At 41.5% G+C, this 18,033-nt stretch overlaps 1 protein-coding gene across 1 annotated transcript in view; it reads right to left on the bottom strand.

The window, feature by feature from the left end:
* The window catches only part of MUSK (muscle associated receptor tyrosine kinase), a 143,063-nt gene that overhangs the window by 34,806 nt on the left and 90,224 nt on the right, over positions 1–18,033 (bottom strand). The window contains exons 8-9 of the mRNA XM_084780050.1: positions 12,946–12,975; positions 6,609–6,733 (exon numbers count right to left, since the gene is read on the bottom strand). Coding sequence (XP_084636176.1) covers positions 6,609–6,733; positions 12,946–12,975 — 155 coding nt within the window. The remainder of the gene's footprint in view (positions 1–6,608; positions 6,734–12,945; positions 12,976–18,033) is intronic.

The raw sequence follows: 18,033 nt of genomic DNA, 5'->3' as shown, positions 1-18,033 counted from the left end.
AAGGATTGAGCTCAGGTTATCAGACTTGGTGGCAGACACCTTTACCTGCTGAACCATCATTTCCACTTGTCCAAGGCTGTCCATATTTTCTATTCATCTGGAAGTTGGAATCTATACCCCTGTTGGCCTGACACCAGAGCCAATGATGCCTTTTAATCATTGTGTTCCCTAGTCCTTGAAGAGATGGCAAATGAGCTGTTAGCAAGCCAGCCCGGTAGCTTGGATCTTGAATGTTTTCAAAGCCTCGCGTGTGAAAAGGCATGGTCGGCAGCCTTGCTAGTGCTGGGATGCCGTTGAAGCATTAGGGGGTAGAACCAAGAAGTTACACCATCAAGCACTTTGAAGGGGATGATGGATCCCTGCCCCCTCCTTTTTTTCTCTCTGTTTCAACAGCTGTCCTGAGGAGAGCAGCCTCATTCATATACTCCCTCATCAGATATAGTATTGTATTGGCTTGTGTTCCTCCAAGAGAGGAAGCCAAATGACTATAGACTCAGGCCTCTGAAACCATGAGGCAAAATGAGTCTGTCTTCCTCGTTGTGTTGTCTGACTCGGATATTTTGTCATAAGCAACAGAAATTAAACACCACAACCTTAACAAATCAGCAGCAAATGTCATTGTTAACATGGTAGCTGATTTTGAGATGGCAATTCTTTCTTCTGTTTTCTTAAGCACATTTCCAATAACTATTCATTAATCCCCACAATTTAGGTGAAGGGAAAATGATACCAGTTTGAGGGAAATTCAAGTGATTGAGGAAAATTAAAGAATCCAATAGTACGTTGGAAGGCTGGATGTCAGCACCATGATACCTTGAGCTTGGCTTCCCCGAAGTAAATTCTTCAGTGTGAACATGGCTATGAATGGAAAACTTAAAGAGCATTATCGTACTATTTGGCATGCCGATTTTTTTTCCAGAAAGCAAGAGTAAGGGAACCTCTGAGATGTGACTGCTCACTCCCTCCCCCCCCCTCTCTCTCCCTTTCTCTCTCTCTCTCTCTCTCTCTCTCTCTCTCTCTCTCTCTCTCTCTCTCTCTCTCTCTCTCTCTCCCTCTCTCTTTCTCTCTCACTGTCTCTCTCACGAGGATCATCTCTTTCCAATTTATAGAAGTGAAGCTGTGGCGCTGTTGTTTTCCCTCTTTGTCAAGTTGGTTCCTTCCTTGGAGAAGAAGAGATGACAGTGCTGTGACACAACTTAGAATCAAGCAATGTCCACAACACTGCCCACCCGTTCCTGTTCCCACATAACCATGTCATTCCTAAATGCCTTCTTCTGCCTGCAGAAAGGAGAAGACCTTGGCAAGCCTCTTGAGCTCTCCAGGGGACTCCGTCCAAGTGCTGAAATAGTTCAGTGCAGAGCCCAGGCCACTCTGAAGCTCTCTGGTCAAGGATGATACACTTTCTAAGCGCTTCTCCTCCTGCATCCAGAAGCTTCACTTGATGCCCTCGGTGAGTCATGCACAGCAGCCCTTGTTAAGTCATAGTTTGAATTTGTTTTTCTTTCTTCATAGCTCATCCTGACCAATAGTTTAATATTTTTGATGATCTAAAAATAAAAGTAAGCTTCTGTCCTCTGTCTGGAGCATTTTGCCCAATCTGGGTTTTAAAAGATCAAAGGGATGAACTCAGGTTCTTGTTTTGACCTTTTCCCAAGGTATGCTTACCGACTTCTGGCACAGTGGCCCTGCATGTCTGTCTGTGGACTGTATGGATTTGACTAATATTTATTGAAAATATTTTTAACTTAAGTCTATATTGAACAGGTATGAGAGCTTTTTTAACCTGTTATTATTCCCTAAATATATTAGTGTGACAGCTTTTTCCATAGCATTTGTACTGAGAAATGACTTAAAGTACAGAGGAGGGTATACACTGGTTATGAGCAAATACGACACCACTGGACATTAGGGACTTGAGCACCCACGGAATATTTTATCCATAAAGGTCCTGGAGCCCGTACCCTATGCTGACCAACTGGACTCGACTCAGATGATTATATCTGACATTTATAGTGTACAGTTTTGCCAAGTCACTCAGATTCACTTAACTAAAGAAGCCAGGATAAATTCTTTCTCTTCTCTGGATAAAGCGGTGGTTCTCAACTTGTGAGTCATGACCCCCTTTTGGATCACATATTTGATGGGCTGCATGTCTGATATTTATGTTATGGTTCACAACCACCAAAATTATGATTATGAAGTAGCATCAAAAATAATTTCGTGGTTGGGTGTCACCACAGCGTGAGGCGCTGTAGGAAGACTGAAAGCCGCTGGGCTAAAGTATTTGTCTTTCTCCTGGTTATGACTTTTATAAGGTGGTAGCTGGATCAGCTGCTTTGCCTGACTACAGTGATTATTTCACTGACTACATGCATATAAGATATCATTCTTATGCCTTAAACATATTACAGAAAAAGCATAATAAAGAAATTTGTGGGGACTGCAGAGATGGCTCAGGGCTTATGAGTATGTGCTGCTCTTGCAGAGTATCTCAGTCCATCATGATGGATCGTATACAGTTGCCTGTAACTTCAGCACCAGGGAATCTGATAATGTTTTCTGAATTCCTTGGACACTTGCTCTCACAGCTATATAAACCCACAAGTGTGCGCACGTGTGTGCACACATATACACACACACATACACAGAGAGGGGGGGAGAGAATATTAAAAATAAAATAAAGCTTTTAAAAATAAATATTTTAAACAGTAAAATACAACGTTCTATCAGATAAACATCTTAACTCACTCCCATACGACATTAAGACTGCCAATCTTGAGATATCTACCTACAGCCATAGATAATCTGGTAACATTATGACGTCACCTGAACACAGCAATGTCTTGAAAACCATTCAGGCTTCAGTGGCCCTGCATTATAAACAACTCCATTTCATTGGGAGCAGTCAGGGTCTGCTTCAGTAAGGCTCATACTCCTGGAAAAGCAGACACTGGGATGGAGGCATCTCCATAGCCATAAATATTATCCTCTTTCAAACTGTTATCCCACATAAGACTTGTTATATGTAATTATTTTGTTTTACCAGCTAATAATATAAAATGACTCCAAAGCTCACATACTTGAAACCAAAATTATGTCCCTCTAAAAATCTGGGTGAAATATGGCTAGCTGTAAGAATATTTTAAAAAATACAATCTTCAAAATATGTGAACTGTCTGTTTATTTTACAAATTTCTGTATAAAAATGATGTCAACTTTTACAAATTTTTAGGAATCGTGTACTAGACAAAACAAGAGAGACAAATTTTTCTAAATTTTTAGTTAAATGTGTTATATAACTGCTATTATTAGGATCACTTTAATAAATATTTTATTGACAATTTTATTTTAATAAATACAAATAAATATATTGTGCTAACACTTTCTTTTTAAAAACAATAAGCTCTTCTTTATCTCCATCAAATTACTATATTCACCAGTGTAAAAGAAAATAAAAACTACGTATCACTCTCAAGTTTATCTAACTACAAATGTTCAAGGGGGAAAAACATTTACAAGGGAAAAAAGACACATCTTCAAGTTAGGGCACATTCCTAGACTTTCTTCTACTCTTTGCCTCTCACTGGTCAGTGTTTTAGTTTGCATGGGAGAGGGCGGACAGCCACATCTTTTACAGTGTTGTAGGCTTATCACCACACTGGGAGGCGAGTTTTCGTTTGGCTCTAGTTAGTGATTAGCCCACGTGAAGCATGTGAACACTCTTAGCTGATGCTCTTAGCTGATGCTCTGATGTTCCCTTAATCTCCAGGGTAAATTAAAGTCCAGTCCAGTTAACTACAACTATTGTCCATCACGGAGAGAAATCTGTTGACACGGAGGCTGAGTAGAGAGAATGCAGAAGAGAGAGAAGTAAACCTGAAAGCTGTAGCCATGGGAAGTGCCTCAGAGTTTTAAAGACTTGCATCTCAAGCTCTTCACTTCAGGCTCTGCACCAAAGGAAAAGATGCAAGCTTGCCAGGTGCACCTGTGAGGCTGGCCTAACAGTGTCCTCGGAACACGAGCTTGAGAGCTCACTGAAAGAACAGGCTGCTCCCAGTTCAGAAAATAGATACCATAATCCCGAACAGAAAATAGAGCAAGATGAAACGGGACAGAGAAACAAAAGCATGGTGCTTTAGGGAGTGAAGAGATGGAACATCACAGGGGGAACAGCCATTTACTGCGAAAATGCTTTGCTCACCAATCGTTGACGAGGACTTATACTGATTTAAATTGCATCTATACCAAAGCAATGAAAACATGTTTCTTTGCCTCATAAGCACAATTGTAAAACTGTCCTAGTTAGGCAGTCTACTGTTGTGCCTTGTACTCTTAAGCTGACCCTGGCTAGAGTCATCGTGGAACAGTACTCCTCAGTTGAAGAACTGTCTCCATCAGACTGGCCTATAGGCACATGTGTGGGGACATGTTCTTAATTAATGCCTGTTAACGGCCACTGTGGGCGTTACCATTCCTGGGCAGGCGGTCCAGAGGTGTATAAGGAAGCCGACAGAGCAAGCCATGGACAGCAAGCCAGGGAGCAGCTTCAGTTCCTGCCTCCAGGTCCCTGCCCTGCCTTCCTTTCATAATAGACTATAAGCTGTTGTTGGCTTAAGTCAAGCCTGTCTTTCTCAAGTTGATTTTGGTCACGAGGTTTTATCACAGCAACAGGAAGCAAACTAAGATAAGATAAAAAGGATATTCACACCAAACACAAACAGACAAGAGGCAAAATGTTAAAATATGACAACAAGAGTTCTGGTTGATTTGCTTTTCCAGATACCAATAAATGAGCTATTGCAGATGAATGCTCATGCTGAAAATAAATTAAAACTCCAGAAATATTTGACATATAGATCTTTAAAATGCAGAGTGTTAGTCTGCCCCTGAGAAACTTTCCAACTTTGGGAAGTGTGAATTTTCTTCTGGTTGTCTTTAAGGAGTGAGAAGAGAAATTAAAATGGAGCAATTATAAAGTATAGTGAATAATTAGATACAATAAATAAAGATCTCAAAGCACCAGCTAACAGGATTGTATCAACGTAAACCACAAGTGAAACAGTCCACTTGCAGTAGTATACCTATGCTAAAATCACCAGACATATACACGGAGCTCCAACCCCGTAAGTGGTCCAAGATTAGAGATAGCCCTTAGATTCTGACAGAACAAGCAAAGATTGTTTGCGGAGGGAGGTACCACCCTCCAGCACTCAAGTTAGACATCTTCATTCCAGGACAATGAGTAGTGGTTACTCAAAGATAACACGGGAAGAAGGCACAATGAAGAAGAGTGCCAGGACAACAGACAATGGAGACAGACTTGCAACAGAGTCCCATGTTGGACAAAGGAAAGCTGAAGTTGCTCCAGGGGCCTCTGCAGACCTTTCGGACTCTCGTGGGCCACGTGCACCTCTTATCTCTGCATACTTTACTCGTCTATAACTGTACTAACCTTCTTGCTGCTCCTCCAACAAACCATGTCTATACCCTTGCCTTGGAGACATTGTCTAATAATATTCCAGCAGCCATCCACATGCCCCCCCTTGTCATCATATCCAGACCTGTGCCCAGATGGCTTTGTCCCAGTTAGACTCAACTACTCTACTGATACTGGAATCTTTCTCCCAACGTCCGACTCTCTGACTCATTTCCAGCTTTATGTTTGGCTGTTTGTTTGTTTTGTTGAAGTTGACACAATCCACACACAATACACAGTCTCTCTGATTTTGTTCTCTGACCTTTTCCACCAGAATAGAAGCTGTCTGACATCAGGGAATGTCTCCAGTTTTTCTGCTCTCATTGCCACAGGGCCTAGAAGAGTACTTGGTGTTCCAGTGTTTGTAAAATGGCTGAGTGAACGCTTGTAGGTAAAGTGACCACATCAGCTATTACTACCACTATTAAAAATGAAGAAAAACATACTGATATTGAGCTGGTACAGATGGATTATAATCCTGGGTCATTTTCCACTAAAATTACCTCCACCAGTAAATTAGTCTTTTCCTGATACATTTCATGAAAAGTATTTTAGTTGTAGGAAGGACTTGGAACAAAGGTAGTATACTACTGTTTCCATAGCACAGGAAAGATGCAAACTCCAAGTGGGTTCTGGGAACAAAGACAGCTTTAGACACTGGTCCAAGTAGGACCAGTGATCTAGATAGACAGAAATGGTTACACTATATCTTAGTTACTTTTCCATTGCCATGATAAAATACTATGACCAAGGCAATTTATAAAAGATGACATTTAATTAGGAGCTTATGGTTTCAGAGGGTTAAAGTCTTTGATAGTGGAACAAAGTTATGGTGGCAGGAACAGTTCAGAGCTTACATCTTAATCCACAAATTCAAAGCAGAGAGACAGAGTGACAGATGGAATGGCCCTTTGAAACCTCCAAAGCCCACTCTCAGTGACACACCTCCCCCAAAAGCTACACCTCCTAATCCTTCCCAAACAGTTCCATCAAGCAGGGACCATGAACTCACACATATGAGGCTATGAGAAATGTTCTCATTCAAATCACCACACACTGTAGGTATGTGCTGTGTGCAGAAATTCACCACCAGTGGGCCTTCCCCAAATAATCCCAATCACAAGGCACTTACAGCATTTCCATTTTCAATCCAGCTGATGGTGGGGACAGGGATGCCTATCGCTGTGCAGCGTAGGGTTACGAAGGAACCGAAGGTGACATTGTGGGATTCGGGAGCCCGCAGGATTCTTGCAAAAACTGTTAGGAAGACAAAGGTCATGAGTGATTGATTTTTTTAAAATGAAATGGCTAAGCAAGATAGGACTTTAAAATGACTGTCACATGAAATCTGGTGCCCCATGTTTGACCACGTCTCCAGGATGGGGAGGCCTGGCGGCACTCAGAGGAAGGATAGCAGGCTACCAAGAAGAGACTTGATACCCTATGAGCATATACAGGGGGAGGAGGTCCCCCTCAGTCACAGTCACAGGGGAGGGGAGTAAGGGGTAAATGGGAGGGAGGGAGGAATGGGAGGATACAAGGGATGGGATAACCATTGAGATGTAATATGAATAAATTAATAAAATACAAAAAATGGCAGTCACGCCCAGTGCCCCTGAGTGCCCTGAGTGCAACCAATCAATCCTTCAGTGTCGCTATGCTTGGCCTCCATGCTCTTGGTGGTATGATATTGCATTTGTCACCACCCCAGGACTTATTTTCAACATAGAAGTTTGTCTTTGTTGATCCTCAGTCTAGAATATTTATGCTCACGTCTTCATGTGATGGATTCTTTGTATGTACAATTCAGGTCTCATGTTAAGGGAGGTTTCCTTAGAACCTTAGTCATTCAATACACAGTACGACTCTCACTCACCTTTGCCACTCTATGTTATGATCTTTACACACTTACCGTTGGTTATCTGACATTCCCACAGTCAGTTCCTACCCATCTGTTCTTCAGCTCCTCCATTAGACTGTCTTAGCCCATTTTGTTCACAGCTGGAGTAAGTGCCCAGAAGCATTCATGATCAAAATGATCGCAGGACACCATTTCAGCAAATTGAAAACAATTAACGTTTTATATCCTCACTTCTATCACAGTAGGGAGAAGAGATTCAAATACACATTTCAGATAATGAGATGACATACTAGGAGAGGAAAGGAATATTTCAGATAAGTGTGAGGAGGAGAATGAGTCATTTGCATTCCTTATGGCTGCAATTCTTCACCAATTGAAGACAATCAGTTCTTTAGACTTGCCTGTTTTACCCTGGATTAAGGAGAGAGGTGAGAACTCAGACTGTATTGGAGGGCACAGTTTACAAGATGGACCAGATTTATACTTTTCTTTATAGATGTGCAAATCCCCATTAATTTTATTTATTTTCCCCGAGTGATAGCGGTGATGGTTATAAGTCTGGTCTCATGTCTTCTGATGTCAAATCCAATGTTCTTTTAAGCTATTTTGAAGTCTTTTTGTTTCCCTATTATATTGTCAATATATTTTTGTGCCCTTTTCTTTTGTTTTCTAGGGTTTAAACCCAGAACACGAACGGAATTCTAAAGCCCAATTGGCACAGCACTTTGAAACGTAGTTCTCCTAGTTCACTGAAATCCATGGGGTTTGTGTAGACAAGGCAGGGCATGCACAGAACAACCACAGAGAGGCTCAAGCTTGTCAGAAGTGCCACTGGCTTTTGATAACCTCTTTGAAAGGTTACATGATTCAAGGGTAAAAAACATGATGTTCTCTCTTGACAACTGGATCTTTGGTGCTAAGTTGAATGAACTTAACAAGACTACCTTTTGACACTGAGGACTCTAAGACATGTGTTATTTGTAACATCAGTTGGGATCACCCATTTTAAATATGTAAACGTTGTACCCAAAAGCCAACACAGCAACAAAAATAATAGAAGTATCATCTTCAAAGACAATAGTGGTTTAAAAAAAAAACCCAAAGCTTTAAAAAATGTATTGAATGTTGAACATGTAGCTGAACCTGCCTCATAAAACCAAAACTGAGGGCTAGAGGTGTAATTCAATTGATAGAGTGATTGTCTAGGCCACACAAAGCCCTGAGTTCAGTCCCCAGCACCACATGCCTGTAATCCAAGCACTGAGGAGGTAGAGGCAGGAGGTTAAGGTCATCCTCAGCTAAATGGGAATTCAAGGCCATCCTGGACCACATGAGATGATATCTAAAAAAGGTAACAATCATAGCATGGCTTTAGAAAGTCCTGAGATCTAATTAAGCACCCAACAGAAATCAGAGTTCAGTGAACACAGTAAACAATACCCTGGAGATCCTATCTCTTAAACTCAGAATGTAGGAAACTTATGTAGGCAAATTGTTTAGTTGCCTCAATAAATAGTAAGAAGGAAGCAGTCTGTTACAGGCTGAAAGAGGCATAAGGGCCATACCATCCAAGTGTTCTGTTCGGCTTCTTATTTTCCCCACTTAATCTGAGTTCATAGGCTGTGTACTTTTGACAGCCAAACACTGCTGACAGGCGTCCTAGCAGGGATCAGTCATGCACTCTTCCTGTTTTCTGATGGCCATGCCACACATCTGATGCCATTTGTATCATGTCAGGGCTGGAATCATGTGTGCAGGGGTTGGCACTACAGCTTCTGAGTTGAGTCACTGTAATCGGTCCCACATGGGGCCCACTGAACATTGAAACAGTAAGATCTTTGAGAGACTTGGGTCATTTTGATATCAGTCATAGTAGAAAAGTGTTCTAATGACTTGACTCCACCCTTGGATTTGAAATGAGGGCCTTTTGGATAAAGACTAGGACAATAAAAACAAAATGGAGAAATAGGAAATCTAGACTCTCCCATTTTGATTTATAGAAGCAAATGTTTTAATTTGGGAACTTAGAATTCTTGGAAATTTAGTAACCAGGGTGTGTTTATTGTGTTCTGATTTACAGCCTTTCTTTTTCTTTTGGCTCCTTTTACATTATATGGATTGACATTAAGGTCCATTGCAAAACCCTTGACGGTCTATATTGTACACTCAGCTAAGCATAATGTGAGATAGTGAATAAATCAGCCAGCTATTCTTGTACAGCTCATCATGATGTTGAACTCAATTGGTTCCCTGTACTGTCTCATCCAGAACTCTGTAGTAGGGACTCTGTTCAGGCACACATGATGGTTACTACTGGCCACACAGGTGGCTCCATAAGTACACAACTGCTAACAAATAGTTGTTCTCTCTAACGTGGGCTTCATCATTAGGTGCAGCGTGTTAGGAGAAGAAAACGAGCTGGGATTACAGTGAAGTTGGTCTATCCGTCACTCTCCAAAGGATAAGACTCAACCCTCCCTCCTAAACACTGACAGGCATGTTCATCCTTCCCTTCACTTTTCCTCTACTCCAAAAGGAGGCTCTAAATCTCATTCACATTTTTGGGTTGCATTGAAATGTCTTGTTAGCATACCTCATACTTCACTCCCCCATCCCCTTGTTGGTGTTTCATCCTAGCACTTAGCACCACGTGACAAACGCGGGTCCCTTTATTTATTTCTATTTTGGTTGTCCCTCTCCCTGGGATGGAAACATAGCAATGTCTGTCTCTGCTTTGCTCGTTCATTACTGCAGGCTGACTTACGTGTATATGAGTCTCTGTTTATCTCCAGATGTACATTCCTGGGTACAGGGTAAGTAATCAATAAATACTTACTAAATGAAGGAGTGGGTGTGTAGATTAATGAGTGAATGAGGGAGTGAGTAGATGAGTGAGTGAGAGAGGAAGGGAAGGAGGGAGGGAGGGAGGGAGGGAGGGAGGGAGGGAGGGAGGGAGGGAAATTTCTGGTGAGATCAGGCAAAGGAAGTTATCTATAGTTTGTGTATTTCGTCCCTGCTGGACCGGTCGTTCCCTTGGCTATCCTACCTATATGAAGGGGAAGAGCTTGATGTGTGGTTCAAAGTTTACCAAAAGTTTACCAGGTCAGGAGTTCTCTCTCCAAACATTACGATGTGAAATGTGAAAGGTCGGGAAGGTAGGAATGGAAAACAGAAGTTATGTTAGTCTCCTTGGTAGCTGAACTAAATGCCTCTGTTTCTCACTCAGCTTTATCAGCAATAAAGCTCACGGGTTGTTACCCGTCTGTATTTGTCTCCAATTCTAACTGCGAAAGGTGAAGATGGGCTGAGAGAAATTCCAAACATCTAACAACTGTCAACAACAATCCCAGCAGCTGAAAGCAAAAATAAAAGCAGGACTAACTTCATCCCCTGCCTTAATGAACTTGGATATAGCTTGAAGAAAATCCCATTACTTTAGTGAGCAGCCACAAACTGAAAACACATTCTAGGTCATCAGCTCAAAGTACAGTGAGGTCTGCTTCTTAGCCAATAAAGCGCACATCAAATGTCTTTATTTTGCAGTTTATTTTCATGTAAGTATATACGTTTTGTTATATAAACAAATAAACTGCTGAATAGGAGGAGTTTGGAATTATGCAATGATTTGGGGAAACTTTATAACTATTCTGATATTATACAATCCTCCTGTTATAGACAATCTGAGTTACCACTGTCCAGCTCGCTGTTCGCTCTTTCTCACTCATATTCCCGTGGGCAGGTACAGTATTATTCACCAGCACCATGAGAAACAGACGCAGACAATGTTTAACCTCTGGGTTTTCTCTTAGGAAATCTCTTCACTTGTCTTGGACTCTGTGTCTCTTGGGCGAACCTACAGACCTACCTGAAGGTTGGAAACCTTACATCAAAGTCGTTTCTGTAGCAAACACAGCCATATTCCTTCTGTCCCTGTCTGGAACACCTGCTACATGCTACCTCCATTTTTCAAGTTATTTTCAGATCCATACTCAGTCTTATGATCACCACATGCTCATGTGGGCAGATGTGCTGCCTACAGCTGGTAGTGTTGCTTTAGGGGTTTCAGGTTTTGCTTTTCTTAAAGATTTATTTTATTATCTTAACAATATGTACATTAAGTGTGTGTGGCTGTGTGTGTGTGTGTGTGTGTGTGTGTGTGTGTGTGTGTGTGTGTGTAGTATGTGCACGTATAAGTGCAGGTGCCTTATGAGTCTGGAGAAGGACATCAGATCTTCTGCAGCTGGAGTCAGAGGCAGCTATGAGCTTTCCAGTGTAAATGATGGGAACCAAACTTGGTGGCAATACATGCTCTGAACCACTGAGCCATCTCTTCGGCCCGTGTTCTGGATTCTTTAGGACATATAGGTTAGCCAGCAGAACTGAGTCACGGGGGCAGACCTTGAGCATGGTGTGTACATTGTGGTACTGGTCCAGGCTCTCTGCTTCCTGATCTGATGCCTGGGTCTGTCATCTCACACCGTTGCAGCTGCAGATGGAGCCGCACTCGCCGTTATGTCTTCCCTGCCAAGACGGCTTGCCATCCCCTGGATCTCTGGGTCAAATGAAACCTCTCCTCCTTAGGGCTACTTTTGTCAGCTACCTTGTCAAGGCAGCGAGGTAAATAGCTAGTATGGTGTTGCTAATCTGACATTTTAAAAGCAAAAAACAAAAAAACTCTTGGAATGCCAACATGACTCTCAACAAGTTTCAGTTTGGAAGTATTCAAGATAGAACTTCAGATCTTTAGACTCAGGATGGTTGGCTGGTCAAGTCTGAGTGAACATCCCAAAATCTGAAAAATTCTGAAACCTGAAGCACTTGATCCCAAGGTTTTTGGGTACAGGGTACTCAGTCTGTTACGTTTGTGTCTGTAAAACGAGGAGGGTCAGCTTAAAATAATAGCAGCCTAAGATAGATAAGATAACCTACGACCAAGCTGTGTGACCTGGGGACTTGTGGCTTTTAGCCTTGGATTATCAAAGTTTGGGTGAGAAGAGGGTGCATCATAGTCTTGCTAGGACACAGCGATGGGAGATTTGTTGTCCATGAGGGTATTCCAAGACAAATTTTATTTCCAGTTGATTTTTCCTCCTGAATATGTTTTGCAAAATACACATCTCTATGTCAATTGAAATAAAAATCACTTCATTTTTATTGACTTAAAGTAAATGCACTGAACTCCTCATTGAATTGAACTTGTGGTAACTAAACATAAGTTAGCACTCTGAATTTTTAGCAGTTCTCCAAAATTTTAATTTATTCAACCCCCACCCCGCAATAACTTTCTGTTATGACCTGTGTGGGTTAATTCTCTTGTCTGTTCTTTTTATTTAACTTCTTGCTGTGATTCTAGAATTTGGACCACACGATTACAACATTTCTCTAGGTTCAGTGTTCTCCTAAGCAATGTGATTGGTTCAATAACCCAAATCTATAGGAAAGCAGGCCACCTTCAGGTGCTCTGCTTAATGCTATGACTTCTTATTTTCACAGGGTACTTGTCATCTCTTGACAAAATAATAGCACTTAAGGTCAGGAAAATAAGCAATTGAAATATACTATGCATCTAAAAGAGAAGCAGCAAGGCAGAAAAAGGGTAAAAAAATACCTTTAGTGTCCTGCTCAGGCTCACTGTCTTCTGTTAATAGGAACAAAACAGAAACGGACACACACACACACATACACACACACAACAACAACAACAAACACAAACAAAACAATGCATCGTGAGAAGGGAGATCTGAGACCACAGCACTTCAAGCACAATTCACTGGAATCTACTTGTTTCTTATTTCAGTAAGAAACAACCACCATGAAAGGAAAATGCAGAGCTTCCTTTGCAAGCAAACTATCCCATGGCATAAGATTCCAAATTACAACTGGTAGCCAGGCAGTGTTATACAGAAAATAAACTACAGCATACCGGAGGATGTAGCTCACTCATGCATTTTTGTTTTAATGTGGACCAGGACAATCACTGCCTTTCTTTCAAAGCAACAGAGTCCTTACTATTCTAGAGAATTCTGTTCCTCCTTTTGCTTGGCTTCTCATCTTACCAGGCCCTGCTGTGAAGTCAGGGTTGTGGACTGTGGGATCTCAGTTGTCATTTCTATGGCAATAGACTTGTGTTGTGGTAAACAGGGGATTAGGGGGTTTCTGCAGAACCAGAGCCTACCACCAACCAAGATCTACAGCTCTCATTTAAGCCCCCAGAGGCAGCTCAGAGAGTAGAGAGGAACAAAGCATCCTGGGAACAGACTAGGCAAGGCTGCTGCTCCCTGGAAAAAAATAGAAAAGATAAAACAACAAAATAACCTAACAACAATTCTAAATTGGATAGAAAGTATTGTGAATTCTTTTTTTTCTTTCTTTCTTTCTTTCTTTCTTTCTTTCTTTTTCTTTTTCTTTTTCTTTTTTCTTTTCTTTTTTTTTTTTTGAAACCTTAAGCAAGGGAAAATTTAAAAAAACAAAAACAAAACTAATCAGTAGTTGAAATATGTTTAATATGACCATTATCACATGCAAACACTCAGAAAGAACTCTTAATTTTTCCCCCAAAGGCTTATTTTTTTCAAGTCTTTTAAAAGCCATTAAAACTGGCTTAATGATAAGCCAGTTGCAGTATGTGTCTATGTGGGAAAAGTAGTGGTGTTGTTGGAAACCACTGTTTCTGACAGGATAGCCTTACACCGTTCTCCATAGATGGTAAGTATTTTCATAGATGTCATACATCACTCACTGGGCTCCTCCTGTATTGCTATGATTGATAAGACTGGGCATATTTTACATGTAAAATGAACAAAAAATCTAAGACTTAGAGACCTACTGCCAGGACAGAGCCAGGAATGCAGCACCCACATTCAGGTTCAGACGTGGAGCCCTCTGCTATGACCTGATGTCATGGTGTCCTCTGCTGTGACATGATGTCATGGTATCCTCTGCTATGACCTGATGTCATGGTATCCTCTGCTGTGACCTGATGTCATGGTGTCCTCTGCTGTGACCTGATGTCATGGTGTTCTCTGCTGTGACCTGATGCCATGGAGTTGTCTGCTGTGACCTGATGTCATGGTGTCCTCTGCTGTGACCTGATGTCATGGTGTCCTCTGCTGTGACCTGATGTCATGGTGTCCTCTGCTGTGACCTGATGTCATGGTGTCCTCTGCTGTGACCTGATGTCATGGAGTCCTCTGCTGTGACCTGATGTCCTGGTGTCCTCTGCTGTGACATGATGTCATGGTATCCTCTGCTGTGACCTGATGTCATGGAGTCCTCTGCTGTGACCTGATGTCATGGTATCCTCTGCTGTGACATGATGTCATGGTATCCTCTGCTGTGACCTGATGTCATGGTGTCCTCTGCTGTGACCTGATGTCATGGTGTCCTCTGCTGTGACCTGATGTCATGGTGTCCTCTGCTGTGACCTGATGTCATGGTGTCCTCTGCTGTGCCATGATGTCATTGTGTCCTCTGCTGTGTCCTGATATCATGGTGTCCTCCGCTGTGACCTGATGTCATGGAGTCCTCTGCTGTGACCTGATGTCATGGAGTCCTCTGCTGTGACCTGATGCCATAGTGACTTCTCCATTTCAAACTTCATGTATGTAGAATCTCTATTTAAGTTGGACTCCCTCTGAACTCTCCTGCCTTCACCAGGAAAGCTTATTTAATTTTATTTTCTTGCTCTAAGAATTCAAGCTAGAGGCTAGTAACAATTTACGAATTGATGCCAATTACACAAAAGCTGTTTTGGAAGCTGTCTGTCAAATGACCCTTGAGTCTAGATGGAGAGATTAGGGTTATTTTTGTTTATTTGCTTATTTTATTTTTGTTTGTTTGTTTTATTTTTCAAGACAGGGTTTCTCTATGCAGTCTTGGCTTTCCTGGACTCTTGTAGACGAGGCTGGCCTTGAACTCACAGAGATCTGCCTGCCTCTGCCTCTGGCTGATTGGGTTTTTATGGGTTTTTATGCCAGGTAAAGCACGGAATAAGTGTTAGTTTCTTCTATACTGGACACTTAGAAACTGTAGAGTCCCTGTTTTGTTTGTGTTTTGCATTTTTGTTTCAAAAAACAAGGATTTATTTATTTATTATATGTATAACATTCTGCCTGCACACCAGAACTAGAAGAGGACACCAGATTATAGATGCTTATGAGCTACCATGTGGTTGCTGGGAATTGAACTCAAGACCTTTGGAAGAGCAGGCAACGCTCTTAAGCCCTGAGCCCTGTGTTTTGCATTTTTATTGTTTGTTTGTTTTTGCAATGAGGTTTCATTGTGTACCCTAGACTATGCTTGGACTCCTGTCTCCTCTTCTTGAGTACTTGGAAATCTAGGGGTGTCCCACCTAGTAAGAGTCCCTGCTTGTATCACTGACATTACCAGAAGAGATAAACAGAGGTCCATCTTTAAGCCAGATTCGGTCTGACAAATTGTGAAAGGATGCCCACCCACTCCTTACCCCCCTGCAACCTGCTACAGCTAAACAGATCCAACCAAAGAGATGCAACAGTGTTTGAGTTTTGCTGTTTTCCAAAGAGCAAACTTAGAGTTTGACCTAGGAATTTCACTTTCATATGTATACTATGAAAATTCCTTCCTATACATACATGCCAATATCCACAAATGTCTCACATGCTTTGGCATTAACACACACACACACACACACACACACATATATAAATACATGCACACAAAGCTGAGGTTATCTTAGAGAAAAGTATGAAAAGCTAGTCTATGAGAACCTATTGAAGCTCGTACGAACCCCGAGGGGCGGTTTGCTGGTCATCTCACGAACACACTGCAGTCCTAAAATCTCCATGTGTCCCAAGTGTCTACAGAGATTGCAATTCTTGGTGACTTCTGAACTTCTTGTCTGCCCATTTTGAAAATCCTACCTCATGGTTTTCATTCCTATTCAGTTGTTAAATGTTCATCTAATTGATTTAATGTTATATTTTCTGTCTTGTTTTTCAAATAGATTTTTAATCTTCCGGAGAAGGCAGAATGTTGTTGCCTCTCTTCCTGAAGTACAGAACAATTTCTTATAGAAAGTATATAGAACACTATCATTTTTTAAAAGTGTTTTGCCATTTGTATAAGAGATGACTTGCATTTTGCTTTCTTAGACTAGGTCAGGAGGGCAGTTAGGATAGACAATCAGTGCCTGCCTGACGGGCATGGTCCACTCACTTCATTCCAACACCCAAGTGCAATAACTATCAATTATTTTCTTCAATATGTTCATTTATAGGGAACCCAGGATCATTTTAGCAACCTACTCTGACCAGTTCTTTGTGAAAACAGAAAGAGCAGAGACCTATACTCTGAACACTCTCCTTATAACTCCTACCCATGGGACCTGTTTCTCACTTCCATTCACTGGGAGAAAACTAAAAAAAAAAAAAAATCCAATAAATGGTTTCATGGTTCCAAATGTAATAGCCACAGCCCCTCATTCTAATTGTTAATTTTTTGGCTTCCTTAGCTGTTCTTGAGTTACTTGGAATTCACTAATATTCATTCTGGGTCTAATAAGTCTGAAGGAAAGAAGCGTTGTATGCCCTTTACTTATGTGAATTGAATCTGGGTATCTTTGCATTTGTAATTGTGTTATATAGTCAGACAACCGATGCCACTGAAAATCACAAATACCCACCGCTTGTTTTTATTACTTTCCTTATTAAGATCTATCTCCCCAAATTCAACTATGTGAGATTACTTTCTCAGTTCACTGACTGAGGAGGAAATTGGGTTATCAAAGGAAGAAGAAAGGTGATGATTCTCTTTGAAAAAGATAAAAGGGATAAACTTAGTAAAATTGCACAGGTCATGTAGACTCTGTGGAGTGAAGGAAGAACCAGAAGCAAGCAGACTTATGAGAGAAAAGCACGAGAGAGGAGAGAGAGAGAGAGAGAGAGAGAGAGAGAGAGAGAGAGAGAGAGAGAGAGACACAGAGACAGAGACAGAGACAGAGACACAGAGAGAGAGACAGACACATATACACATACAAACACAGAGACAGAGAGACAGAGAGAGACACATACATACACACACACACACACACACACACACACAGAGAGAGAGAGAGAGAGAGAGAGAGAGAGAGAGAGAGAGAGAGAGAGCGCAAGCGCTTGGAGGAGAAGCCAGCTGTGATCTGGCTGGCTCTGCAGGAGCATGTGAGGTATTTAGAGAAGTCTGAGCAACAGGGAAGTACTGAGATCACGGAGGGAGAGAGTCCGTGTGAGGTGGCTACTTTGAACATGGCCATCTCAGAGCTTCCAAGTCTCCTGACCCTTTTCTTAGCTCAGTGACTAGGACCCAGTCAATGTGAGTGACACAGCAAATAGTGGCAGCACAAAAGTTCTGGCAGGCTCTGGGTCTAGGCTATCTGGTTACAAGTTCCCACTGTGGGTGTTTCTACTACAGTAGATGCTATTGTGTGTGTGTGTACCTGCACTCGCATTTTGTTTGCCAATGGAATCCAAATATGCCAGCTAAAGTATCCTGTTTTCTACATGGATGAAAAGAATGCCTTTAAATCATGCTTCCTTTTACTCTTTTCAAACATTAATACATACCCTCACTTCTTACTAATTCTGTGAAATAGAATTTTCATGAGGATGGAATTGCATCTCAGCCTTTTGGCTAGGATCAAATGCACATAATGATATGTAAACATAGCACAGATGCT

Source organism: Acomys minous (genome assembly GCF_964271855.1).
Source record: "Acomys minous genome assembly, chromosome: 1".
NCBI classification, from domain to species: Eukaryota; Metazoa; Chordata; class Mammalia; order Rodentia; family Muridae; genus Acomys; species Acomys minous.
The sequence above is the reverse complement of the archived record's forward strand: the minus strand, read 5'-3'. Positions and strand labels throughout refer to the sequence as shown.